The following is a 27,277-nucleotide window of genomic DNA, read 5'->3' as shown; positions in this document are numbered from 1 at the left end:
GATGCCAGGGAGGCCTGGGAGGCTGTTTGAAGGTTGGAGGAGGTGGGCCTGCTTGGGAACCCACGGCTACCCAGCTGGCAGCTGACTCACGGGAATCTTTTCTAATAACTGGGCTTCCAAGAGGGCAAGAGAGGTGCATTGACACCAGTCCTCTGCCTGTAGCATGCCTCCCACTGAGTCCCAAAGAGATCCTCTTTCAGAGGTCAAAAGAACAGGAGCTCAGAGAGCGCGCTGCACTCCAGCATAAGCTCAGGGACGTGAGGCAGCTTCTCTCTGCCACCCACCCCCTGCCCCTTAACGGGCTGCCTGAGGGACACCATGAGCACAAATCACGAGTGGGACCTCTCAAGAAATACACCTCAATTGTCCCAACCTCTTTGTGGAGGGAGTGCCTACTCAATCTTGAGTAAAAAGCAGTGTGTTCACAAAAAAATTCACAAAAACTGGTACACGAACATTCATAGCAGCATTGTTCATAATAGTCAAGAAGCAGAAACAGTCCAAATGTCCATCAATTGGTGGACATTCAATTGAGTAAATGACATATGATATAGTCATATGGTTGAATATTATTTGGCAATAATAATACCGGGACATATTACCGCATGGATGAACCTTGAAAACAGTATGCTAAGTGAAAGAAGTCAGTCGCAAAAGGTGACATATTATTTGATTTCCCTTGTATGAAATGTCCAGAAGAGGCAAATCCCTAAAGCTGAAAAAGGGATTAGTGGTTGCCTAAGGCTGGAAGAAATGGAAAACTAGGGAGTGACAACTAAGAGGTATGGGGTTGGTTTGGGGGAAATGAAAACGTTCTAGAATTGCTTATGGTGATAGTTGCATAATCTATAAATATACAAAAAGCCATTGTATTATACACTTTTAAATAGGTTATTCTCTAGTATGTAAAAATTATATCTCAATAAAGCTGTTTTTAAAAAAGAGAAAGAAATGGCTCATAGTGTGCTGTCCCCAAGGAAAAGGACAGGAGAAGGAGGTTTAATTTCCATTGTATATTCATTGCTCTTTCAAATCTTTTGAAGCAAAAAACAGCAACAACAAAAAATCTTTTGAAACTACTACCATGGGTTTCTAGATTTCTTTTATATATTCAAAACTCTGTATCTGTACATGTGTGTGTATGTATACATACCATTTTTTTAAAGAAGCAGTGTAATGTTACTTTAGAGTCAATCAAACTAGTTCAAGTTTTGCTTTGAATCCTGGTTATGTGACTTTTGTAATTTGTTTCATTTATTTACCCTTGGTTTCCATAAAATGAAGGTAAAAATTGTTCCGATAGCAAAGAAACCTGAGGATTAATGAGACATCCTATGTAAAAGTTCTAATATAGGACCTGACATTGGTACACTGGCCCCTGGAGACCCAGTGATTGGTGTTAGTGACTAACACATTACATACATTGGGAAAGTACTTTTCCTACCAAATTATTCACTTCAGGGTTCTTGAAAAGAGTAGCTCTGCGGGGCACTTAAAACAATGTAATTAGTGAGACTGAAGGAAGATTCGTAAAGAAATTTCAAAAATCTCTAAAAAACGCCATGTAAAATCTCAGGGTTTCAGCCAGAGAACTCACTTTATTTTATTTTATTTTATTTTATTTTTAGTTCTACCACTTTATTGCTACCAACCCATTTCCCTCCACCCTCGTGCACACATGCTCAGTCATGTAATCCCATGGACTTCAGCCCGCCAGACTCCTCTGTCCGTGGACTTTTCCAGGCAAGAATACTGGAGTGGGTGGCCATTTCCTTTTCCAGAGAACTCACTTTAAAGGTGATTTCTGCAAGAACTGAGAGGCAGGACTCCCCTGGTGGTCCAGCGGTTAAGAATGTGCCTGCCAATGCAGGGGACATGGGTTTGATACCCTGTCCAGGGAGATCCCACATGCTGTGGAGCAACTAAGCCAGTGAGCCACAGGTACGGAGCCCACATGCCATAATTACTGAAGCCTTTGCCCGAGATCCTATGCTCTGCAACAAAAGAAGCCACTGCAATGAGGAGCCCTCACACCACAGCTAAAGAGTAGTTCTCCCTCGCTGCAACTAGAGAAAGCCTGCGCGCAGCAACAAAGACCCAGCACAGCAAAAATTAAAGTTTTTTCAAAAGAACCTAGGGGCTTTTGCAACATAGCAGGTCACCAAGCCAAGGAGCACCCAGAGGCCTCTACCCCAGAGAGGATGACTTACTTTGAAGCTGTACCTGACGATGTTCTGGGGTGCGTGCGGGTTGTTGGCCGTCAGAATCCGGGTGAACTCCTCCTTCAGCTCCTGAGGGAGAGAAACACCCAAATTGAGGGTCAAATGTAGAGGCCTCCACCCCCTCTGAAGATACCCTTGGATGTAAGCAGACATCTGACAACCTAGGTTCTGTGCAGAGTCCATCTCCAAGGCTGGAGGTGGTGGAAGGGGTGGGAGTAAGATGCTCCTCACTTACCGCATCAGTCAACTCCAGTTGGTCAGGGGGTTTAACTGTGGCTTTGGACTGCGCCCATTCATCTGTCCCTTCCCCTACTTCAGTCCCTGAGTCTTCATCCTAGACAAAAACCTCACATGAGAAACAAGAGCCTTACCTGCTTAGACAAGCAAGCAGAACTGCAGGGAGCCCTTTCATTCACCATCCTCCCAGAAGCCAAGCTCTGCCCCAAGACATAGAACGCAAACCATACGAGACAGTACTCATGCGAGGGTCCAAAGGAACTGCTCAGAGGAGTTCCTGGACCTCCAGGTGGCCTGGAGGATCATGGCCACCTCAGTCCTGGGAGTCTGGGTTTAGCTGGAATACTGTGGTGGGTCTTTGGCCCCAGGAGCGAGACCAGAACTGGCTCATTCTTACTGCTTCCCATGCAGCCTGGAAGCTAATAGTCGGGACCAGCTGTGAAAAGGCCCCCAGCCATTCTTTAAGCTACTTCAACTCTGATTCACATTTTACCTTCCAGTTTGCCACCTTAAGGTTATTCTTACAGTAATACTCCCAGTACTTTTTAACTTGAAGCCTCATCGTCCTATCAAAGCCTTGAAGCAAAAAAAAATCAATAAGTAGAAGTTTTCCCCTTCCCTGATAGACAGTTAAATACTTTGCCACAGTGGCCCATGACATATTAAAAAATATTCACTCTCACTAGCAATCAAAGACATGCAAAATAAAACAATGCAGTTTTTTCATCATTGAACTGGTGAAGGGCGGTGACCTCTTCCCCATGAGAATACACAGAGGATCTCCTTCATCCTTGTCCAGAAGAGGAGACACAAGAAGAAGCGCCTGGTGCAGAGCTCCAATTCCTACTTCATGGATGTGAAATGCCCAGGAATCTATAAAATCACCGCTGTCTTTAGCGAACATGCACAAACAAGAGCTTCACGTGCTGGCTGCTCTACTGTCCTCAGCCAGCCTACAGGAGGAACTGCAAAACTTACAGAAGGATGCTCCTTCAGACAGAGACAGCGCTAAAAGCACCCTAAATCCAGATGGATGGGAAACCATCCTAACCAGTGCATTTTGAACACAAAAAACAAGCAGGCAAGCAAAACAAAATGAAACAAAAAAACTGTTTAAAACCAAAGAAAACCAAACAGACAAAACCAATATCCAATGTTGGCGAGGTTGTGGGAAAATGGGCACTTGTAAATTAGTACAACCTTTCTAAAGAGCAATTTGGAAATATTTATCAAAAGTCTAATAAGTACTGAGTTGGTCAAAATGTTTGTTTGGGCTTTACCATAAGATGTTAAGGAAAAACTTGAACTATCTTTTTGGCCAACATATTATTTGTACTCTTTGACCGAAATTTCTATGTATAGGAATTTTTGTTAAGAAAAAAAATAAGGATAGGTCTAAAGATTTAAAAGCATGAATGTTTGTTGGAGGGTTGATCACAATAGCAAAAAAGAGGAAATATTTAAATGTCCAACAATGGGGCATGGTTGAACAAAATTATGGAATGGCCTTAATGAACATAAGGTAAAATATTGTGCATTAATTTAAAATATATGAAAGTATATTTATTGACAATGGAAAGTACTCTAGTATGTAAAAAGCAGATAGTAAAAGAACATTCAGTTTGACTCCATTTAAAAACAAATACATGTAATTTTTATATGTGCATTGAAATATCTGGGAAGATATAGCATTACATATTAACTAAGAGGTTTCCCAGAGTGATAGGTTTAAGGGTGATTTTAATGTTCTTTTTGCTTTTCTTTAAAAAGATATAACTAATATTTCAACAGAAGAAATGCTATTAGTTTTTTTGCTGGGAAACTGCGTGGTCTCAGCACTTACTCTCTTCCTCGTTCCTCTGCCCATGTTGATGCTCTGAAAAAAGAACAGAAACAGAAGATAAGTCATAAGTGACTCTCCACAGGAATATCAGAAAGAGAATTACAGGGGGGCTTCTGCCCAAAGACCTCAAAGACAAGCGACTGAGCTTCCTCAAATCTCACAGTCTTCTCATCGGCAACAGGTGCCCAGCCAAGGAGGCCCTATATCTGAGGCAACCTGATTCCAGCATCAGTGAGACTGATCTCTGAAGAGCAACCGGGTAACTTACTGCATGGCTTTTCTTATCTGCAATTAGCTCAACAAACATTTTAAAAAATCATATACTAAGTGCTCATCTCTGTGCCAGGTATTAAGGGGATTCTGAGGGCAGATTATATTTATAAACAGTTGTTTATGATGAAGGTTTGGGTACTCTGCTTTGTACACTGCTGTCTCAGAATATAGCAGGTATTTAAAACACTTATTGAATATATGAATGAATGCCATCAAACCCCTTAGTAATCATGACCCCGGGAAAATGTTTCTCCTCTTGAAGCCTGTTTTCTCATCTACTGTAAGACGCACAAGATTGGATATGATGAACTTCCAGTTCTGGCATGCTAAAATTTTATGTTCCCAAGAGTAGCATGCTTTTTAAAAAAATTATCTATTTACTTATTTATTTTTGTCTGTGCTGGGTCTTCGAGGCTGCATGTGGGTTTTTTCTAGTTGTAGAGCATGTGATTTGCTGCACACAGACTTCAGCAGTTGTGGCACACAGCCTCAGTAATCGGGGCACACAGGTTTAGTTGCCGTGTGACGTGTGGGATCTTCCCAGAACAGGAATCGAATTCGTGTCCTCCGTATTGGCAGGCAGATTTTTAACCACTGGCCCACCAGGGAGGTCCCAAGAGTAGCATGCTGGATTCAACTAGATAAACATTTGTTGAGCATCTCCTCATGTGTCAAGTACTAACCTAGGCAGTAAGACAAAGATGAAGAGAGATGAGGTCCCTACCCCTGTTTGCTCAGGGCCCATGGAGGACAGAAGCATGTGATCAGTGCTCATTATTTACTCACTCATTCACTCAGCATGTTCTCTTGAAAGTCTGCTCTGTGCCAGCAGTAGAGACACGTGCCCAGGTTGCTCACGCATGGAGACACCTAACCAGCCTAGTGGCTGGCTCACTGAGGTGGCTATTTCTCAGCTCAATATCAAAAGACAAGTATGGGTTATCCAAGTGGAGAAAACGTTTCTCAGAAAGGCTGTCCAGAAGAGGAAAACAGCATGTGAAATGGCAAGAGCAGAACAATAACAGAAACTATAAAATGCTCCACCAAAGAAATAAAACAAGACCCTGCAGTATAGACACTGAACAAATAGTTGTTTCAGGTGATGGAGCAAGAAGGAAATCAGTGGAGACTGGAGATGTGTGTGTCAGGGGAGTGGTAAGCTTGGAAGAAGCAGGTCTAGGCCTTGAAGGAGGGGGCAAGGCAGTCGAGGAACCAAAGAGCACATGTTGGTGACAGCCTGGCACTCCAGGCAGAGACCCTGGCTCCCAGCTCTCGCTGACCACCTGAGTGATCTTAGAGGAGGTCTCTGGGTCCTAGTTTCCCAAATGCAAAGTGAGGGGGTTAGACCGGAAGGACTCTTGCAATTCTTCCATGGCAGGGACTGTGGAGAGGCTTTGGTGGTGGATGGGGAGGGGATTCCAGAGGGTCAGAAGGGCATGTCCTGGCTTAGGCACGGATTTTTACTGGGAGGGCAGCAGCAGGATTCAGATTTCTGCCAGGTCGCCTAGGTTTCCAGGGATGGGAACCTTCCTCTGAGGCTAAGCCACATGAGCCAGAAAGCGGCTTTCCTTTGAAGAGCCTCTAATCCCTAAGGTAATGAGATGGAAGCGCCACAATGTCCAACAGTTTTCTGGCCCACGACAGAGCACTGGAGGGCCAACCCCACCCCAGGCTGCCAGCCCTAAATAGGAAACAAGATCCAGTTACCATTGCCCCCTGTAAATATGTCTGTAAAACATTTATCTGGCAATAAAAGAACTGACAAGGCAATTTGAGTGTAATTGTTTTTGGCAGTTGGAAATATTTCAATTAACACTCTGTAAAAGCCACACTGTAATAAATGCAAAACAGGCCAATGAAATCAGCTGCAGCCCTGACTTCCCAACCATGACAAAGGAGATTGAATGTCAGGCCACCACCTTGGGCTGTTGGTCTTCTAGAAGGAGCAGCCTGAGGCAGACAAGCCTGTATTCCTGAAAGGTTTCTGAGGGTTCCTCCCAGAAGCTGTCAAACCGCAGAAAAAGACAGCCCAAAGTCCCTCATCTGGCCCTCGGAACTCTATCATGCAACCCCGCATCTCCAGTCCAGTCTGCTCTCCCGCCACTCTTGAGATGCAAACCAGCAAGGTATTCACATTTCCTGAGCTTGGCCTCTGCTTTCACACTCCTGCACCTTTGCTTTTACCATCCCTCCTGCCAAGAATGCCATCTTCTCCTTCTCCCTCCCTGTTCCTACTCTGTGCGTGCGTGCGTGCGTGCGTGCATGCTAAATTGTGACCCACTCTGCGACCCCATGGACTGTAGCCTGCCAGGCTCCTTTGTCCACGGGATTTTCCAAGCAAGAATACTGGAATGGGTTGCCATTCTTCCCGACCCAGGGATCAAACCTGCGTCTGTTACATCTCCAGCATTGACAGGCAGGCTCTTTACCACTAGCACCACCTGGGAAGCCCTATCTTGGCTCCCACTATCTTGGCCTAACAAAACCCTACCCAGCTAGCCTCTGCTAGTTCCATCATCTAATCCTGACCTTTCTCCTACCTCCCTCTATTCTTTCTGTCTGCACTCTAAGCAAGGATCTGTCCCATCTCACATCACCACCATTAACATTGGCTGTGGAGAGATGAAGGACTAAATATAACTTCAAATACTCTGTTGTATCCAGGTTTTGTTCTGCAAAAGGGGACAGAATTATGAAAAGAAACATGAGAGTGCAGCGCACATCAGAGGCAGCTAGGCGATCCCAGCAAGGGAGATGCCCCATTCTAAAACACTGACCAAAGAAGACCCTCTACTCTTGGACGCAACATTTCGGTCATTTTGTGAAGTCAAGGGAGGAGCCCGTGAAGGAGTGGTGCCCCCCCCCCCACCAGGCCACCAGGACAATCAGAGTAATTGATGATCAATGGGGTAACAGATTTCCCAGCCTGAACTCCTTCATAGTAAAGCACTTTTCTATTTTCACTGTTAAGAGATTTTAGTGTGAGCATCCTGAAGGGAGGGACTGGTAATGACCCCACCGCCTAGAGGCAAGTTACTTCTCAGTCCTCTTACAGGACCTGGCATTGCTGAGGGCTCCCTTGCTGCTGCTAGAAATTTCTCCACCCCCAATAGTTCTTTCTCAATATCCTTGATCCCTCCAGGAATGGGCGCTTGACCCCCTAGTCTTCTGTATCCACACATTCTCCTGGGTGCTCTTAAGCCCACCCAGGTTCATCTTCTTCTTTGTTTTGAAGCTCAAATGACAAAGCTTAGATTTTCAAATTTGTGACAGAGTACTCAAATGCTGTATCTTAAAAAATCAGGCTCAGTGTGTTCTTTTTACACCCCAACCATCATCTTTTTTTTCCACTCCAAACTTCCATCTCCTCTAGTATTTCCTATCTCACTCAAGTGTACGACCATTCAAGCACCCAGGTTGGAAACTGGGAGCCATCAGTCACCTGTCTTTCCCTCATCCTTTTACTAGCATCATATTTCTAAGTCTAACAATTCTATCACTTTAATATCTTTTATAACTATCCTCTCCATTCATATCCCCCTTTAATTCAAGTCCTTCCTCCCTCTTGCCAAACTACATTTGATTACCCTAACTCCACTTTCTCTCCACTCTCATAATTATATCTATCACCATTTTCAGCTATTGAGCACTGACCCTGAGCCAGTCATTTACTAAGCAATTTATGTACATGATCTCGTTTAATCTCCATAAACATCCTATGGGGAAGGATTATAACATCATTATTCCTGTTTTACAGATGAGGACCCTGAGGCATAGCAAGATGAAGCAACTGACCCAGAGCTGACCAGAACATGAACCCAAACTCTTAATCACTGTAAGTAATCTTCTTAAAACATAAACTTGATCACTCTCCTACGTTAAAGCCTCTAAGGGCTCTCCGTCACTCACGAGTGGAATCCCCAAATCCCTAACATGGCATCCACCACATCTCCAACTCTTTTCCTGCCATAGCCATGGAAGGGTGCTTTGAAAGAGAAAGTTCAATATAACAGATGATTATTATTGCCACCTACTGGGCATTTGGGGCTTCCCAGGTGGCGCTAGTGGTAACTTGCCTGCCAAGGCAGGAGATATAAGAGACACAGGTTCTTCTCCTGGGTAGGGAAGATCTCCTGGAGGAGGGGGCATGGCAGCCCACTCCAGTATTCTTGCCTGGAGAATCCCATGGACAGAGGAGCCTGGCGGGCTACAGTCCACGGGGTTGTAAAAAGTCAGACACAGCTGAGGCCACTTAGCTCACGCCGGGCATTTATCTGCACTTAGACTTGTTTTGGGACTTCCCAGGTGGCGCTAGTGGTAAAGATCCCCCGCTGCCAATGCAGGAGACATAAGAGGTGCTCTAGCTCTGGGTCAGGAAGATCCCCTGGAGGAGGGCATGGCAACCCACTCCAGGATTCTTACCTGGAGAATCCTACGGACAGAGGAGCATAGGGTCACAAAGAATTGGACATGACTGAAGCAAACGAGCACGCATGCAGACTTGTTTTGATACATGACATACTGCCCGGTGTAAGCAATCCAGCTGTCCCTGAATATATTTTAGGGGTAAGTCAGGAGATCAAAACTTCTTAAACTGATCCCTATTATGAAGATATTATTTTAAAAGCAAGTATGTGCTCAGATGTATCCATGGGGCCCAAATGTGGGCTTTGAAGTCAACCATACCTGGTTTGAGTCCCTTCTCTGCCATCCGCTAGGCAAGTTACTTGTCTCCTCAGTATCCTTATCTCTTAAATGGGCATCATACCAATGCCTTCTGAAGGCAATCATAGCCCATAGTTATGAGGACTCAATGAGTCAATGTATATAACGTACAAATTGCAGTGCCTGGCCAGTTAAGGCCAGGCCCAATAAAGGACTGCTGGTAGTATTATTATTCCCACTTACACACTCTGCTCTGCCCTAGCCATGCAGGATCTGTCTGTTCCTTTGTTTACTAGGAAGCACTTGCCCTAGGGATGACTACAAGTCTTCAGCAGCTCACACGTCCACCCAAGAGTTCCTTGAAGAAATGTGTTCTTTTCTGGAAAGAGCGGCTCTTTGAAGTGTGCAAACCCACAGACACTGCATCCTCCTTCCTGGGGCCCCAGGAGATTTTGTTCACCATTTCGGTTGTCTTGGTCCTTATTTTAAAACTCCCTAACAGGTTTCCATTAAGCTAAAGTGAAACTAAATACCTCACCAGCTTGCAGTTTCCGTTTCTAAAAGGGTAAAAGCTCTTAGTCCCAAAGGAACAGTAATTTACCAACAAATCTTCCTCCAGCTTCACTGACTGCATTTCAAATCCCTGAGCCTAGTGCAAGCACCCAGAAGGTGCTCAGTAAGTATGGTTGAAGGAGATCTCAAAATTTTGAAACACTAGGTGAGAGTTCCTTGGACTGCAAGGAGATCAAACCAGTCAATCCTAAAGGAAATTAACCCTGAATATTCATTGGAAGGCCTGATGCTGAAGCTCCAATACTTTGACCACCTGATGCAGAAAGCCAACCCACTGGAAAAAGAGCCTGATGCTGGGAAAGATCGAGGGCAGGAGAAGGAGGCAACAGAGGATGAGATGGTTGGATGGCATCACCAACTCAATGGGCGAGTTTGAGCAAACTCCAGGAGATGGTGAAGGACAGGGAAGCCTGTTGTGCTTCCATGGGGTCACAAAGAATACAACACGACTTAGTGACTAAACAACAACAAAGATAAACGCTAACAGGTACTATCATACACTATTGTGGGCATGCCAACTCATGCAGGGTTAATTGGCAATACCTGCCAAAATTTCAAATGCATATACATCTCAACTCAGCAACTCTGCTTTTTTAAATTTTTCCTATATAAATACTATAGTATTTACATATATACTGTATATATATGCATACTATATGCATAAGTATACTTATGCATACTATAATACATATGCATAAGATGTATGTACAAAACTGCTCACTGCAGCCTTTTGGTAATATTTCAAAAATGGGGAAAAAAAAACTAAATATCCATCGATAGGGGCCTAGTGAAATATATTATGGTATAGCCATTCAATGGGATAGTATGTATATTTTTAAAAGAATGAGAAAAAAGAAAAAAAAGAAAAGAAAAAGAAAAAAAAAAGAATGAGGTAAATTTTATGTATTGTTATGTAAAGCCTCCAAGCTTTTTTTTATTGTTAAATAAACAAGCAAGTTACATAAACAGATGACCCATCATCTTACTTTAAGAATTTGTGCACACATGAAATTTCTGGAAGAATAATGTAGATTCCGTTGACAGTGGTTTGGTCCAGGGAATGTGACTCGGGAGTTGCAGGGAAGGGAAAAAATGTGGTTTACCTTATACTCATTCTCATGGTTTTAATATTTTTAAATGTAAATGTGCATTAGTTTTATAATTTAAAATGCTAATTAAGAATTTTAAAAGTTAATACAGTTAAAGAGGGTAGCTTTGGTTTTTTTTTTCCCCCTATTAATGCAGTGTTAGCATAGCGCTCAGAATGCAGAAAAAGGAACATGAGACCAAATTCATGCTTCCCTGGAAGACCAAGAGGGAAGAGGCCAAAGCTATGGGCCTCTTCCCAAATAAGGCTAGAGACAGCAAGGCGAGGTAGGGTTTAAAAACTGAAGCTCAGTGTAAGCCTGGCTGGATTCCTGATTCTGTCACCAACTACATGCGCGACTTGAGCAAGGTATTTATGTCCTAATCCTCATTCTCTCATTTATAAGGCAGAGAAAAATATTAGTACTTTCCTTAGATTTGCTGTGAGGATAAAATACAACAATGCATGTTGAAAACCTTACTCAGAGCCCAGCACTCAGTAAGCCCTCAAGTACCAGAGGCAGTGTTATTACTTTATTATTCTATCATGGTCTGCTGTGCATGCCGATTGAGTCTCAATCTGAGGGCATTTATTGAATAGTTGAAAAGTGTGTTGTTCAGGTCCCATGAAATCCTTGTCAGAAAGGAAGCTATAAATCTCAGGGTGTACAGCAGAGAGATGAAACTAAAAAAACTTTCCCTTTATAAAGCATCTTTCAGTTTACTGAACACTTTGAAGTACATAATCTCATTTGGCCTTTATTCTTATCTTTGTGGGTGGATGCTGAATCTTGTAAGAAAATTAGAGATACCAAGGGAACATTTCATGTAAAGATGGGCACAATTAAGGGCAGAAATGGTAGGGACCTAACAGAAGCAGAAGATATTAAGAAGAGGTGGCAAGAATACACGGAAGAACTATACAAAAAAGGTCTTCACGACCCAGATAATCATGATGGTGTGATCACTCACCTACAGCCAGACATCCTGGAATGTGAAGTCAAGTGGGCCTTAGGAAGCATCACTACGAACAAAGCTAGTGGAGGTGATGGAATTCCAGTTGAGCTATTTCAAATCCTAAAAGATGATGCTGTGAAAGTGCTGCACTCAATATGTCAGCAAATATGGAAACTCAGCAGTGGCCACAGGACTAGAAAAGGTCAGTCTTCATTCCAATCCCTAAGAAAGGCAATGCCAAAGAATGCTCAAACTACTGCACAACTGCACTCATCTCACACACTAGTAAAGTAATGCTCAAAATTCTCCAAGCCGGACTTCAATAATATGTGAACTGTGAACCTCCAGATGTTCAAGCTGGATTTCAAAAAGGCAGAGGAACCAGAGATCAAATTGCCAACATCCGCTGGATCATCGAAAAAGCAAGAGAGTTCCAGAAAAACATCTACATCTGCTTTATTGACTATGCCAAAGCCTTTGACTGTGTGGATTACAATAAACTGAAAGAGAAAAATCTGAAAATTGGAAAATCTGAAAGAGATGGGAATACCAGACCACCTGACCTGCCTCTTGAGAAACCTGTATGCAGGTCAGGAAGCAACAGTTAGAACTGGACATGGAACAACAGACTGGTTCCAAATAGGAAAAGGAGTACGTCAAGGCTGTATATTGTCACTCTGCTTATTTAACTTATATGCAGAGTACATCATGAGAAATGCTGGGCTGGATGAAGCACAAGCTGGAATCAAGATTGCCGGGAAAAATATCAATAACCTCAGATATGCAGATGACACCACCCTTATGGCAGAAAGTGAAGAAGAACTAAAGAGTCTCTTGATGAAAGTGAAAGAGGAGAGTGAAAAAGTTGGCTTAAAGCTCAACATTCAGAAAACAAAGATTATGGCATCCGTCCCATCACTTCATGGCAAATAGATGGAGAAACAGTGGAAACAGTGACAGACTTTATTTTAGGGGGCTTCACAATCACTGCAGATGGTGACTGCAGCCATGAAATTAAAAGATGCTTGCTCCTTGGAAGGAAAGTTATGACCAACCTAGACAGCATATTAAAAAGCAGAGATATTACTTTGCCAACAAAGGTCCATCTAGTCAAGGCTATGGTTTTTCCAGTGGTCATGTGTGGATGTGAGAGTTGGACTATGAAGAAAGCTGAGCACTGAAGAATTGATGCTTTTGAACTATGGTGTTGGAGAAGACTCTTGAGAGTCCCTTGGACTGCAAGGAGATCCAACCAGTCCATCCTAAAGGAAATCAGTCCTGAATGTTCATTGGAAAGACTGATATTGAAGCTGAAACTCCAATATTTTGGCCACCTCATGCGAAGAGCTGACTCATTTGAAAAGACCCTGATGCTGGGAAAGATTGAAGGCAGGAGGAGAAGGGGATGACAGATGATGAGATGGTTGGATGGCATCACCGACTCAATGGACATGAGTTTGAGTAAACTCTGGGGGTTGGTGATGGACAGGGATGCCTGGTGTGCTGTAGTCCATGGGGTCACAAAGAGTCGACATGACTGAGCAACAAAGAGAAGAGTTGAATCTTGTCAGCTTCTTTTCTGAATCTACTATGATGTTGTCACATGGTTTTTCCCCCTTTTTTCTGTTAATGTGAAGAAATATATTGACTGAGTTTTTAATGTTGAGCTAACTTTGTCTTATTGAAATAAACCTCATTTGGTCTGATATATTATTTTTTTAATACATTACTGGAACAGATTTGCTAATATTTTGTCAGATTTTTTTTGCATTTATATTCATGAAGGAGGTTGTCTATCCTCTCTTCTTATAATAGTTTTGATTTTGATATTAGAATTATACTGACATCAAGTAAATTGGACCTTGTACCCTTCTCTGTTTCCCCTAAGACTGTATAAGATTGGTGTTATATTTATTCCTGACATATCTGATAAAATTCATCAGTGAACCCATTTGGCCTGGAGTTTCTTTGTGGGAACATTTTAAATTATGAATTCAATTTCTTTAAATAGATATGGTCTTCATATTTTCCATTTTTTGGTGTGTTAACGCAATCTGTGTTTTTCAATAAATTTGTCCATTCCATTTACATTGTTGAATTTATTGCCATAAAGTTGTTGATAATATCCATTTATTACCCTTTTTAATGTCTGTACAATCTGTAGTGATATCACATTTTTCATTCCTGTTATTGGCAATTGTGTGTTTCTTTTTTTCTTAATGAACCAAGCTTGCTAAGTTTTATCAATTTTATCAATCTTTTCAATGAACCAACTTCTGACTTTGTTAATTTTCTCTATTGTTTTTCTCATTGTTTCTATGAAACAATAAGATAAGATAAATGAATAAATTAATAAAAGAAAGGGAATCAATGAAATAGATTTTGCTTCTGTTATTCTGAATTTAATTTGCTCATCTTTTTTTATTTTCTTAAGGTAGAAACTTAGAACATTGATTTTAAATCTTTTTTCTTCTCTGAAATAGGCATTTTAAACTATACATTTTTATTAAGTCCAACTTCAGCATGACCCCACAGTTTGTGATGTTTTATTTTCATTGTTGTTGTTTAGTCACTATCTCATGTCCAACTCTTTTGCAACCCCATGGACTATAGACTGCCAGGCTCCTCTGTCCATGGGATTTCCCTGGCAAGAATATTGGAGTGGGTTGCCATTTCCTTCTCCAGGGGATCTTCCCAACCCAGGGATCGAACCCCCATCTACTGCATTGGCAGGCAGATTCTTTACCACTGAGCCGTCTGGGAAGCCCATCCAATTAAAAGTGTTTTGTAATTTCCTTTGTTTTTGTTTTTTACATTTAGAAGTACATTCATCAATTCTTAAATATTTGGGGATTTGCTATTTATGATTAATTTAATTTCATTTTGGTCAAACTATTCCTAGTATACTGAGATTCTTTCTGTCATGGATTGATGTTGAATCTGAATTGAATGAAAACCTGTAAGGTATTAATATTTTGAAATGTATTGAGACTCACTGTACGTCCCAGTGTATGGTCTATTTTTTTTTTTTTTTAACATTCTGCTGTTCTTGGGTTCTATAAATGTTAATTAGGTCAAGTTGGTTAACAGATCTACATATTTCAACTGAGTGAAAAGTGTTAAAATCTCCAGCTATCATTGTATCCTTTATATTTCTCCGTTTAGCTCTGGTCAGTTTTTGGTTGATGTATTTTGAAGTGCTATCAGTAGGTACATACACATTTGAGATTTCATATCACCTCTTGAATTGATCTTTTATCATTATGAAATGTCCCTATTTTTCTTCGGAAATACTGTTTGTCTTGGAGCCTACTTAGCTCTGATAATACTATAGTCATGCAGCTTTTTTATGCTTGCTACTTGCATGGTATGTTTCACCACACTTCTATTTTTCAAACTTTCTATGTCTTTACACTTAAACTATACTTCTTACAAGCAGCATAAAGTTGGGTCTTGCTTATTTTCCCCCCTAGCTTGATAAACTCTTCCTTTTAATTGAAAGTATTGGTGTGGTTGTCTTTACCATTCTCCCCTTTGTTTTCTATTTTTCATTTGCTTTTTCTTCTGTGCATCTTCTCCCTTCTTTTATGTTAGTTGAGGTTTTTAGTATTTCATTTTATTTTCTCTGTTGGATTTTTAGCTGTGCCTTTTTGTATTACTTTCTAGTGGTTACTCTAAGGTTTTTTTTTTTTTTTCATTTATTTTTATTATGCTCTAACGTTTATAGTATGTACCTTAAACTGGTCGTAGTCTATTAAGAATAAATAACATACCACTTCATATTTAACAAAGTAATAACCTTATCACAACTTAATTCCATTTACCACCACAACCTCATCTTTGAGGTTGTTGTTACATATTTTATTTCTATATACATTATAAGTTTTAGCTTACAGTGGTGTTATTTTTGTTTTAAACAGTCATATGCCTCTTAAGAAAATTAACAGAAGCTAAAAATATCTAGTATTTTATCTTCAGGCCCATATTTACTAATACTAGTACTTTTGGGGCCTTCCCACAGACAGAGCTTCCATCAGGTGTTATTTTCCCTCTGCTGAAAGAACCTCTTTCCATACTTCTTTTGTTTTTTTTAAGATTTATTTGGCTGTGACAGGTCTTATTGCATTATGGCTTATGCATTTGGCTCTCCCATGCAGACGTAGGAGAAGAGGGGATTCTTCCCCAACCAGCGATCAGACCCATGTCCCTTCCACTGCAAGGCAAATTCTTAACCTCTGCACCACCAGGGAAGTCCTGCTTTCTGTACTTCTTGTAGTGAAGGTCTGCTGATGACAAATTTTGTCAGTGTTAGTTTATCTGAAAATGTATTTACATAAAACTCTGCCTTTTGAGGGATATTTCTGTTGGACATAGAATTCTGACTTGATGGGAATTTTCTTTCAGTGCATTAACTATGACATTCCATTGTCTTCTGACTGCTTTTGTTTACAATGGGATGTCAGTCACGATCCTAGTATTCCATTCTGTTCATTGTGTCATTTTTCTCTGGTTACTTTCAAGATTTTATTTTTATTCTTGGCATTCAGTTTTTTGATTGTGAGCAACCTACCTTTGATTTTCCTTGATTTATCCTGCTTCGGGCTCATTGAACCTCTGCTAATAATATGTTTTCCACCAAATTTAAGACATTTTTGACAATTATTTTTTTTAACTACTTTCCCTCTCCTCTTCTTCTTTCTGGGATTCCAGCTACTTACAAGTTACAGATACAAATATGACATATTCCCACAGGTCACTAAGGCTCTTTATCGTTTCTAATCTTGTTTTTCTCTGTTTTTCAGATTAGATAATTTCAGTGGTCCATCTTCACATTTACTATTAGGACTAGCCAATAAATTTTCATTTCTGATATTTATTTTTCTATTGTTTCCATTTTGGAGGCTTAGATTCCCCATCCTTTAAGTCAATACATTTTTTAGTCCATAAATGTATTTTAACAACTGCTTTCAAGCCATTGCCTACTAATTCCAACATTGGATATCACTGGTATCACGGTGTACTCCTTTGGATCTCTCTCCCTGAGCCATGATCAAGAAATTGACCCAAGATATTCCCTGGTAGTCCAGTGGCTAAGACTCCATGTTCCCAGTGCAGGCTGCCCAGGTTCAGTCCCTGGTCAGGCACGATACAACTAAGAGTTCATATTTCACAGCTAAAGATCCCTCGTGCCACAACTAAAAGAGGGCATATGCCGCGACTAAGACCCAGTGCAGCCAAAAAAATGAATAAGTATTAGTTAATTAATGATACATTTGAAAAAAGAGTTTAAAAAGAGAAGAAACTGACTCAAGGCAGAAAGCAAAGATAAACATGTGACTCATGTTTGGGTGTTCTCCTTCCCTTAAGATTGGGCAAGTACCTAAACCAGCTGCTTCACATATTGTGTCCAGGATTACGGGCTGTTCATAGCGGGATGGTGAGTCCAGTATGAAATGCTCCATCATGGCCACAATATATTTCCTATGTCAAGGTCTTTAAAAGTTATACATAGAGTGTGATGCATTTAAAAATTCATTGTAGAAATGTGCTATTTAAAAAAAAAAAAAAAAAAAAAAAAAAACCTTTTTAAGTAAAAGGCTTTTGTAAAGGACAGAACCTTTTGTAATGTAAATATCGGCCCTGAATGGAAGCAACCAGTTGGAAAATATCTGAGGCCCTTTCCCGAACGTATGAGAAAGACTTACCAGAAGCAATGTTGAAGTTACTTTCAATAAAGCAGGTTATATCCTGCACAGGAGGAGCCAAGGAAAGACAATACCTCCTTCTAAGGGAAATTGCCCTACTTCACAGCTTTGACACCTTAGAGAGTCATAGGACTTTATCCCTCCTTGATACAGCCTAGCGTGAACAGGTAAGCTGGGGACAATCAGATTTCTTCTCCAAGGGTTTGAATTGGGACCACAGAGAGAACTGGAGGAGGGATGTAGATAGTGATGGAGACGTTTTACGAGACAGAAGAGGCCAGAGTAGCCATGATGAGCTGAAAACACAGTAAGTTATGAGGGAGCTGAAACCATAGAAAAGTTGACTGCTTGGGAAATGAAAATAGGGAATGAAATATAGTTGCTAAGGACGAGTACAGAGGGGACTTCCCTGGTGGTCCAGTGGTTAAGAACCTGCCTTGCGATGCAGGGGATGTGGGTTCAATCCCTGGGCAGGGAACTAAGATCCCACATGTTATGGAGCAACTAAAGCCCATGTGCCACAACTACGAAAGATCCTGTGTGACACAACGAGGATTCCGCGTGCCTCAGCTAAGACCCAGTGCAGGCAAATACGTAAATATTAAAATGAAGAAGAAAAGCAGAGAAGCTATGAGAGACGTGGAGAAAGAAATTAGTACCAATATCTGTTTCAGAACGAAGAGTTTTCTGAGTCTAATTCTAGGCTATCTATGTATTTATAATATCTACCCACAAACCCCTAAATATACACCTTCCTCTTCACCCATCCCACCTTGTATTTGAGGTAACATAAGTGAGCCTCTATTCTTTGCCACTTACAGAGCTTAGCTAAAGGCACATATATTGTGCCTTACAGTTTACCAGGCTCATAAAGGGCAGAAGTTGGATAGGCTCAGGCATTCCAGGCAGAGGGAACAGAATCATTAACAAAGACGCAGGGACCTGGATCCAAGTGTCTGTCCAGGGATTAGCAGATTTGTTTTATCCATTTGTATTCCAATTTGTTCCAAAGCAAGATTTGAGGCTGAATATATGACACATGGAAAAAATAAGTAACTGAGAAAATGGATGTCTGATAGGAATAGAAATAGGAAAAGAAGGTTAATGTCAGGAGTGGGGTTCCTAAAAAAATTAACAGAATTGGGTGCTTTGACTAAAACAAAGGAGGCATGAGTTGCTTCTTCTGCAGGCCTACAAGGAAAAGTTAGGGTTCAGAATATTGCAGCACATACCTTTCCATCAGACTGCCAGGGTGACGCTAGTGATAAAGAACCTCCCTGCCAGTGCAGGAGAGGGAAGAGATGTGGGTTCAATCCCTGGGTTAGGAAGATCCCCTGGAGGAGGGCTCGGCAACCCACTCCAGGATTCTTGCCTGGAGAATCCCACAGACAGAGAAACCTGGCAGGCTACAGTCCATAGGGTCACAGTCGGACATGACTGAAGTGACTTGGCATGTATGCACACACCTTTCCATCAGTCATTTACTCACCCACTAATTCATTCAGTCATTATTTATTCATCCAGTATTTATTAAGCATCTACTATGTACCAGATGCTAGGATGGCAGCTAAAGAAGAATAAAAGTTGAGTTGGTCCCACTCCAACGGTTCTCAAATCTAAGAACTGAGCTAAATGGAAGACATAAACACACTACATAAACCAGAATCCAGAGACTGTGAACAGGACAAAGTATTGTCAGACACAAAGCAATGAAACCAGTTTGATCAACAGCCGTGTTCTTTGCTCACATCTTCCATACCACTCAGTCTCAGCAACTGGGAAAACTGAACACTCCATACCAATTTCTAGATGGCAGAAAAACAATTTCATATGGCTTGTTCACAGCTGGAGCCAGAGAACCAAAATTATTCTTCGGCATCTGCTTGCAGGTTGCAGAGCCCAGGGAAAAGCACAAGACACCTCTGCTATTATTATTCGACTACCTGGCAAGTACTGAGTACTAGTGATGTGCGGTAAACGAGGTGAGGGGTGGGGGATGGGGGTGGTGACCAAGCTCTGGCCTCAAATGCTCCCAGCTGTTTTGTAATCTGATAATTGTGCATGAAAAACCTCAGACCATAACTCCGAAAATAGCATGACTGTAATCATAACAAAATGGAACAACCACTGGCAAAATTTATTTTCTAGTTATCACTTCCAGAAGGAATTCTGTAACACTACTAGGGAAAGAGAAGAGAAAATTCTTTCAACTTCCTGTCACTAAGCCTCTGGTTTATCCTCATCTGCATCCATCCCTTCCTCCTTTCTCCTTTTCTGTTACAAAGTGTTCCACCTCTTGGCCACAGCTGATCCACTTCCACCTCCTCAGACATTGGTTCTAGTCTTCATTTTATCTCTTTCATCTTCAGCTTCTCTCTGTTTCTGCCAGGCAAATGCCTCCCCTTAGCATTTAACATATTCAAGCCTTAATTTCATCTGAAAAAGAAAAAGAAATCCTGTCTACATGGTCTTTATGCCTTCTTAGCTCAATTCAGTCTGCTTTTTATCTCTAAAATTGTTTCCAAGATCCTCAATGACTTCCTAATTATCAAACCCAATGCTGTGTCTAGTTCTTCTCTTCATTAGCAGATGCATCATGACTGACCACATAACCAATAAACACCCTCCTCCCCAGAAGAACATTATTCTTCCTTAGTCTTCTAATCTCTCTGGTCAGTTCTTCTTACCCTACATGTTGAACCTTTATCCAAACCTTGAATCATAGTGTTCTTTCTAGAAATCTTCCCTGATTCCCCCAGAATCAGTGTTGGGATCTCCAACCACAGGCTTCCACTGCACCCAATGCTACTTCCTCAATTGCATCCCATAGTTCATTTAACAATCATCCGTCGAGAGCTTCTAATGAAATGGCCACTGTGTTAGGAGCTGAGAATACAGCTGTGAGGAAAAACATCCACAGGCCCTGCTCTCAAGGCCTCACAGTCTAATGGCAGAGACATACAGTAATAAAATAATTACCCAAACAAGTGAATAATTACACCCTGGGATGCATGCTCTAGAAGAGAAGATCACGGACAATGAAACTATAAGTATAGGGAAAATGTCACTCTCTTCGCTGACAAGGCACAGGCCGTTAAGATGGCTGTGGGGGTGGACCGGAGTCTTGTGAGTGAGTGCCGCGATGAGGGAGAGAGGGCGTGGAGAATGTTCTACAAAGAAGGGACAACAAAGAACCCAAGCACAGCAGCGACTGGGCAACAGCCCTACAAGTTAAGGCTTGGACACCCAAGCAGGCCTCAGCCCACAGAGGCACCTGAGGGGTTTTTGTTTGTTTGTTTGTTTTACCTGAGGGGTTTTTTAAAATTTGGTCCCTCTTTGGGACTTCCCTCATGGTCCAATGGCTAAGACTCCCCAGCTCCCAATGCAGGGGGCCGGGGTTCAATCCCTGGTCAAGGAACTAGATCCCACATGCTGCAACTAAGACCCAGGGCAGCCAAATAAGTAATAATAATAATAATAATAAATAAGATAAACAACTGGTTCCTCTCCTAAAAGAAGTAGGAAGTCACTGAAGGGTTTTGAGTGGGGGATGACATAATCAGATTGACAGTTCAAAAAGATCCCTTGGTACAGTATAGAGAATGGATCGGAAGGGACCTGGGTAGATGAGGGGAGTACCGGTGACGAAGCTTGACAAAGCTTTTACAGCTGTTGAGGTGAGAGATGATGGTAGACAGGGCTAATCGGGTGGCCGTGAATAGGAACAAAGTGATCTGATTCAAGAGATTTAGGAAGTAAAGGGGCAAAGTCTCAGATGGAGGGCTTGAAGAAGAGATGAGGATGAGAGTGTAAGGATGTGAGGAAGTAAGGAGGACACTGAGGAGAAGGGTCACAAGAGGGAGGATCTTACTTAGGACAAAAAGAAATGTATCAACTTGCCTTCGATTCTGCCTACCTCCTCCTGTCCTTTCTTCTGTGGATCCCAGGCCTAGTCATCAGACTCAAAATCTCCGAATCATCTAAGACTGTCTTCTGGACTTGCACCCACTCTTGCCCACTTACCCCTATCCTCATTACACCTCACCAAGATCAGTATTTCTAAAAGTATTGTCCCAAAGGGGCTTTTGAAGAGATCACACGAAGTGATCCAAAAATGCAAGACTTTTCTTTGGTTTCTACAGGCAAATGATGCAAAATTCCAGACTTTTGATTTTGTTTTTTTTTATGGTAACTGAGTTATAAAAGAGTACTAAAACTTGTTAGTCATAAACTAAAATTAGCCTTTAACTGGAGTTCACAGAAGACTCTAATTCAGTTCTCTGCTGAGGAGTCTGGCTGCCAGGCAATGTTTGGCAACGATGCAAAACTCCTCTTGCATATACACATGCAGCCAGTTGGAATTCTCGAAATTTTCAGGAAGGACACTCTGTTATTGGGGTATTACCAGTGATGTTTTGAGCTGGTCCTGGTTTATGGTGCCTGACGTTCATGAATTTTAATTACAAATTATGATTCATGGAGCTTCATCATGATCAATTTAATATGCCATGGTTATTTGATTAACCCTCTGGAATAGAGGGGAACACGTCTCTGACCGTATTTCCTGCCACTTTCCTCCTCCCTTCCTTGCTGATCCAGAACATGTGTGAGCAAGCTCCCATCTCAGGAACTTTACACTTGCTATGCCCTCTGTCAGGAATGCCTTCCCCCCAGAATATCACACAGTTAATTCCTTCACTGCCTTCAGGTCTTTCTCAAATGTCACCTCTATGAGCCACTGCTTCCTCCCCTCTCCCCCGCCAAACCACTATGTTGAAACCACAATATTCCGGTTCCCTGAACTTCCTATTCCTTTCCCTCCCTGCCTTAATTTTCTTTAGGACACCCATCATCATCTGACAAACGATATATTTTACTTATTTGTTTATTGAAAATTTATCTCCAACTGAAAGATAAGCTCCATGAGAGCAGGGATTTGTGTTTGTTTTGTTTGTTGCTATATCACCAATGGGCTTCCCTGGTGACTCAATAGTAACGAACCCTCCTGCCAATGCAGGAGACACAGGATCAATCTCTGGGTTGGGAAGATCCCCTGAAGAAGGAACCCCCTGAAATGGCAACCCACTCCAGTATTCTTGCCTGGGAAATCCATGCACAGAGAAGGCTGATAGACTATAGTCCATGGGGTTCCAAAAGAACCCGACACAGTTTAACGACTAAACAGCAACAACAAATATCATCAATACCCAGAACAATATCTGGCATATAGTAGGTGCTCAATAAATAATTGTTGAATGAGAATATTTATATCATCAGCATTTTTATCCTCAATTTCCAACACCCAGCTCTTAAAGCATAGCTACATATATTTCAAATCTGAACCATTCACAGCCTTACTACCAAAGCAGATATAAATGTAAACCCAGAAAAGTGTGCTTCTACAGTCACATTTCCTTGTTATCACTCCCCACCAGTCTCCTCATCCAAGACTCACCCTTTCCTGTCCTTCAAACTCACCCAGATCAAAATTTCCAAACAACAATTGGAAGCATTCAGGATTCGTATTCCGCCCATTTTCAGGATTTAATATATTCCAGGCATTGTGCTAGGTTCAGGGGAATCAACAATGAATGAGACAGACATGATCCTTGACATCAGAGTTTACAGTCTAGTGGGGATATCACTACATCCTGCCTCCAGAAAGGGACCTTAACCCTTGACAGGAGAATATGCCAGGCAAACTGATATGTGATGTATGAACAGGAGATTAAGGAGAGATTTGGGGCAGGTTGGCGTGGGGCAGGTGGGAGCAGACAGAAAAGACTGTACCGAGCAGTCAGAGGAAATAGCAGTGCCAAAGGCTTAGAGGAGAACGACAGTGTGGATGTCATTTTCCAGGAAGTGAGGGCACTTCAGGTGTGGTGGAACTAAGGAAACTTCAGAGAGCAACGAGGAGATCTGAAGTCAGGTGGGTAGCAAAGGTTAGACCTGCCAAGGCCTTCTAGGACATACAAAGAAGTTGGACTTTTGGGACTTCATTCTGAGAGCAAGAGGGAGCCAGTAGACTTGACCACTGATACAAACAATGGAATTTAAATTCTTCTCCGTCCCCTAACAAATCCAATCCTGACCTTCCCTCTCCACTGCAGGCCTCCAAGTCATAGCTGCCTCCTTCCCGAAGCTTCTCTGCTGCTCCAGCCTGCATACCTCTCTCCCTTTCAACCCCAGGGATCGCACATATGCCTTTGTTCTGTCTCCCCCACAGGCCTGAGTTGCCAGAGGACAGGGACTTCTCAAGGTTCTCTAGGTTGTCCCACACCCAGTTCACAACTGACCCAGGCTATAGGCCTCATGGAGACAAAAGAGTGATGAATATAACCTAGCACAACCCAGCTTCTGCTCACATCCCACACAAGTATATTTACCCTGTTCTAAAACAACCCTTCCTCCCAAAGCAGCAGCACTGATGTGTGCAAGGCCAGCTGACCCACGTTTCTGTCTCCTGTCACCTCTCTCCACTCTGAGTTTACCTAAAACCTCTAATCTCTCCCCTAATGGACTGGAGAAACTGATTCCCAAGCTTGTTCAAACCCCTAGAAAAATCCAACCTGTAGCTGACAGAAGCAGATTAGTAATTCCTCGGGACTAGGAAGTTGGGGAGAATGGACTGGGATGAGGTACAAGGAAACTTGGGAGTAGAGGAAGTGTGCTATATCTTTTTTGTGGTAGTGGTTCATAACTGTATAATTTTGTAAAACCTGTCAACATATACAACTAAAATGGTCCATTTTGTTGTATGTGAACCAGTCCTCAGCAATGCCAAATTGAAAACAAACTGCATGTCAATTAAGAGTCAGTAGCCCCAAGGACAGTACGAGCTTCAAAACACAGTTCAACCCTGACATAAAACTAGGGCAAGGCCATATGGGAAAAGCAGCCTTTCCATGGTTGCAGAGATCTAAGAATGGTGGGCGCACCTGCTGTGGAAGGCCAGGTGAAAGAAGCAAATGAGACCAGGCAAGTAATATGGAGCATGCTTAGTCGCTTAGACGTGTCTGACTCTTTGCCACTTCATGGACTGTATCCTGCGAGGCTCCTCCATCCATGGAATTATCTGGGCAAGAATACTGGAACAGGTCGCCATTTCCTACTCCAGGGGATATTCACGACGGAGGGACCAAACCTGAGTTTCCTGCATCTCCTGCATTTGCAGATCAATTCTTTACCACTGTTTCACCTGGGAAACCCAATATAGAAGAAGCCAGACCCAAATATGTAAAGTCATAAACAGCATGCACACAGATACGGTCTCCAAATATCAAAATATTATTTTTTGATATTATTTAAGAATAAATAAATAGGAGCCCTGCCTCACAAAGCAAGAAACTGCATATTAATCATAAGATGATAATTCGTAAAGTGAAAGTCGTTCAGTCCTGTCTGACTCTTTGCAATTCCATGGACTATATATAGAGTCCAAGAAATTCTCCAGGCCAGAATACTGGAGTAGGTAGCCTTTCCCTTCTCTAGGGGATCTTCCCAACCTAGGGACTGAACCCAGGTCTCCTGCATTGCAGGTGGGTTCTTTACCAACTGAGCTATCAGGGAAGGCCGATAATTCATAAGAAGTTTGGAAAAAGTGATCCTTGAAGGACTGAGTGGCTTTGCCACAGAGAGCTCCTCAAGAAGCCGGGCCTTACTTCTCCTTCCAGGGTGAGCTGGGTGGGTTAAGAGGGGTGACTCTTAGGTTTCCTGTGAGAAGAGATGACATCTGTACAGGTGACAACAAGGGCAGTCTGGATGAGCCAGTTTGGAATGTGCAGAGTGTGAAAGGAGATGGGAAAAGAGCTTCTTTTCTCTTGGTCTTTGTCTGAATGCACTTTCCTCACAAGTCTCCCAACACAGAAGATCTGAAGCATAAAACCCCATATAACCTGTGTCTTCTGCACTTCTTCTGTGAGCTCCCGAAGGCCTGCGTCTCCACCTAACCCATCACTGTGCACTCAGCAAAGGACGGGAAAAATAAATTCTCTGGGACAAGACTGTGAGGGCAATGAGGGACATACTGCTAAGAGACGGGGTGGGGGCTTAAGGAGGATGGGCTGGTCAGCATGGGTCACGGAATGAGGGAATGGAATGGTGAGAGGACAAGTGAAAGAGTGGTAGGACACAACGGATCGGGGCAGTGTGGGAGAGGAGGCTTGGATTAGTGGGAGAGAGCAGTGACCGGGTCAGAGGTCACTGGGAACACAGGCGAGGAGTCACAGGGAGAAAGTCAACAAGGATAGGAAGATGAAGCGTCAGTAGCAGAGGGATGATCACTGGCAGCGAAGGTCAGAGGTCATCAAGACAGAGCAGGTCGAGGTGTTACCTGCTTACGAGGAGGCGGTTGTTTGTGGGGCATCTTTGAAGAAGCAGGAAGCCCCTCAACACTTGGAGAGCCTACAAAACGCTCCTCTGCCTGAGGACAAGAAGTTTGTCCGTCCCCTCAATGATGCACAGAAAATCCAGATTCTCTTTCACTTCATTTCCCAGTCTCAGGGGTTCTTTGGGGACAGCCGACGTTGTGGGTCCTCCGCGCCCTTGCAGAAGGGAATCGTCTCCTCCCTCGACGCGGTTACCCAGCAACTAGCCAGCAGCCAAGGCGCAGGCGCCTCCGATGCCCCCTCCCGGCTCCAGGGGAAGGCGGGGCTGGGCGCGCGGGGAACCACCGGCTCCACCAGGCCCCGCCCCCTGAGGCAGGACGACCGGCGGCCCCGCCACTAGAACTCCTGCATGCGGGCGGGGCTCGGGCTCCAGACACCGCCTCCTCATGAATAATGCAGGATTCAGGCGGTGTCCCGGACCCGGAAGTGGAGTTGCCGAGTCACCGCAGTGGCTGAGCTGCTGACAGGAGGCGGCGGCGGAGGAGGAGGCGAGGCAAGACCTGCGGCTTTGCCGGGCCACTGACGCTGTAGCGCTAGGCAAGCCGACGGAGCCACGCCGGCCTCAGCCCGCCTGCAGATCTCCTGCCCCGCGCCCAACCCTCCGTCTGCCCGACTGGTCCGGGGCGGCCTAGTCTGCACCACCCACCCGGCACCTGGGGCCGCCGCCCCGTGCGGTCCCCGTCGGCGTCCCCGGCCGCGCCCGGCCCCCGGCCCGCTCGCCCGCCGGCACCATGATGGAGGAGATCGACCGGTTCCAGGTGCCCACCGCGCACTCGGAGATGCAGCCGCTGGTGAGGGGGCGGGCGGCGGGCAGGCCAGGGCCGGGAGGGGGCGCTGCCGGAGGGGGAGGGAGGGAGTCAAGCCTTGGGGACTGTGCGGACGCCCCGGATGGGGTAGAGAGCCAAGAAAACGCATCGCCGGGGGAGGGGGACTTGTAGGACGAGAAAACCGTGGGAGAATATGCGGGATGACAGCAAAGAGGCCTGTAAGGGCGGAGAGCACTGTCAGCGGAGACAGGCCGAAGGAGCCACGGGGATCGCCGTCGGATGGAACCGAGCGGGGGCACAGTGGTGCACAGCGTTAGTGGAGGCCCAAAGCGGGGAAAGGAAGGGAACTGTCACGGGGCACCGCCGGTGGCAGGCCCAGGGGGCGAGGATGGGGGGTAGCGAGGCGTTTAGACCTTAGAGGCCTGTGATGCTCAGAGCGGGGGAGGGGGCCAGGAGCAGTCAGTCTGAGGGACGCGAATAGGTTTGTATAGGAGGAGGGGCCTGCCCGACAGTTCACTGGCAATGGGTGGGAACGCGGGGCCCGGGCCGAGGACCCGTAGGG

The 27,277-nt window shown here is 43.5% G+C and overlaps 2 protein-coding genes across 7 annotated transcripts in view; one reads left to right on the top strand and one right to left on the bottom strand.

Annotated features, from left to right (window-relative positions):
• The window catches only part of DNAI1 (dynein axonemal intermediate chain 1), a 67,549-nt gene extending 40,868 nt beyond the window's left edge, over nt 1–26,681 (bottom strand). Inside the window, exons 1-4 of the mRNA XM_065947539.1 lie at nt 26,595–26,681; nt 4,303–4,335; nt 2,458–2,556; nt 2,211–2,291 (exon numbers count right to left, since the gene is read on the bottom strand). Of these exons, the coding sequence (XP_065803611.1) occupies nt 2,211–2,291; nt 2,458–2,556; nt 4,303–4,335; nt 26,595–26,681 (300 nt within the window). The remainder of the gene's footprint in view (nt 1–2,210; nt 2,292–2,457; nt 2,557–4,302; nt 4,336–26,594) is intronic.
• Nucleotides 26,377–27,277, top strand: part of FAM219A (family with sequence similarity 219 member A) — a 60,453-nt gene continuing 59,552 nt past the window's right edge. For 4 of the 6 annotated variants that reach the window (XM_065946971.1, XM_065946970.1, XM_065946967.1 and 1 more), the window contains exon 1: nt 26,377–26,739. In XM_065946971.1, the coding sequence (XP_065803043.1) occupies nt 26,680–26,739 (60 nt within the window). In that variant the 5' untranslated portion in view covers nt 26,377–26,679. The remainder of the gene's footprint in view (nt 26,740–27,277) is intronic. The other 2 variants (XM_065946972.1, XM_065946968.1) reach the window with 1 other exon arrangement.

The sequence above is a fragment of the Muntiacus reevesi genome, chromosome 10 (assembly GCF_963930625.1).
Source record: "Muntiacus reevesi chromosome 10, mMunRee1.1, whole genome shotgun sequence".
NCBI lineage: Eukaryota > Metazoa > Chordata > Mammalia > Artiodactyla > Cervidae > Muntiacus > Muntiacus reevesi.
Note: the sequence above shows the minus strand (reverse complement) of the source record. Positions and strands in the feature narration are given on the sequence as shown.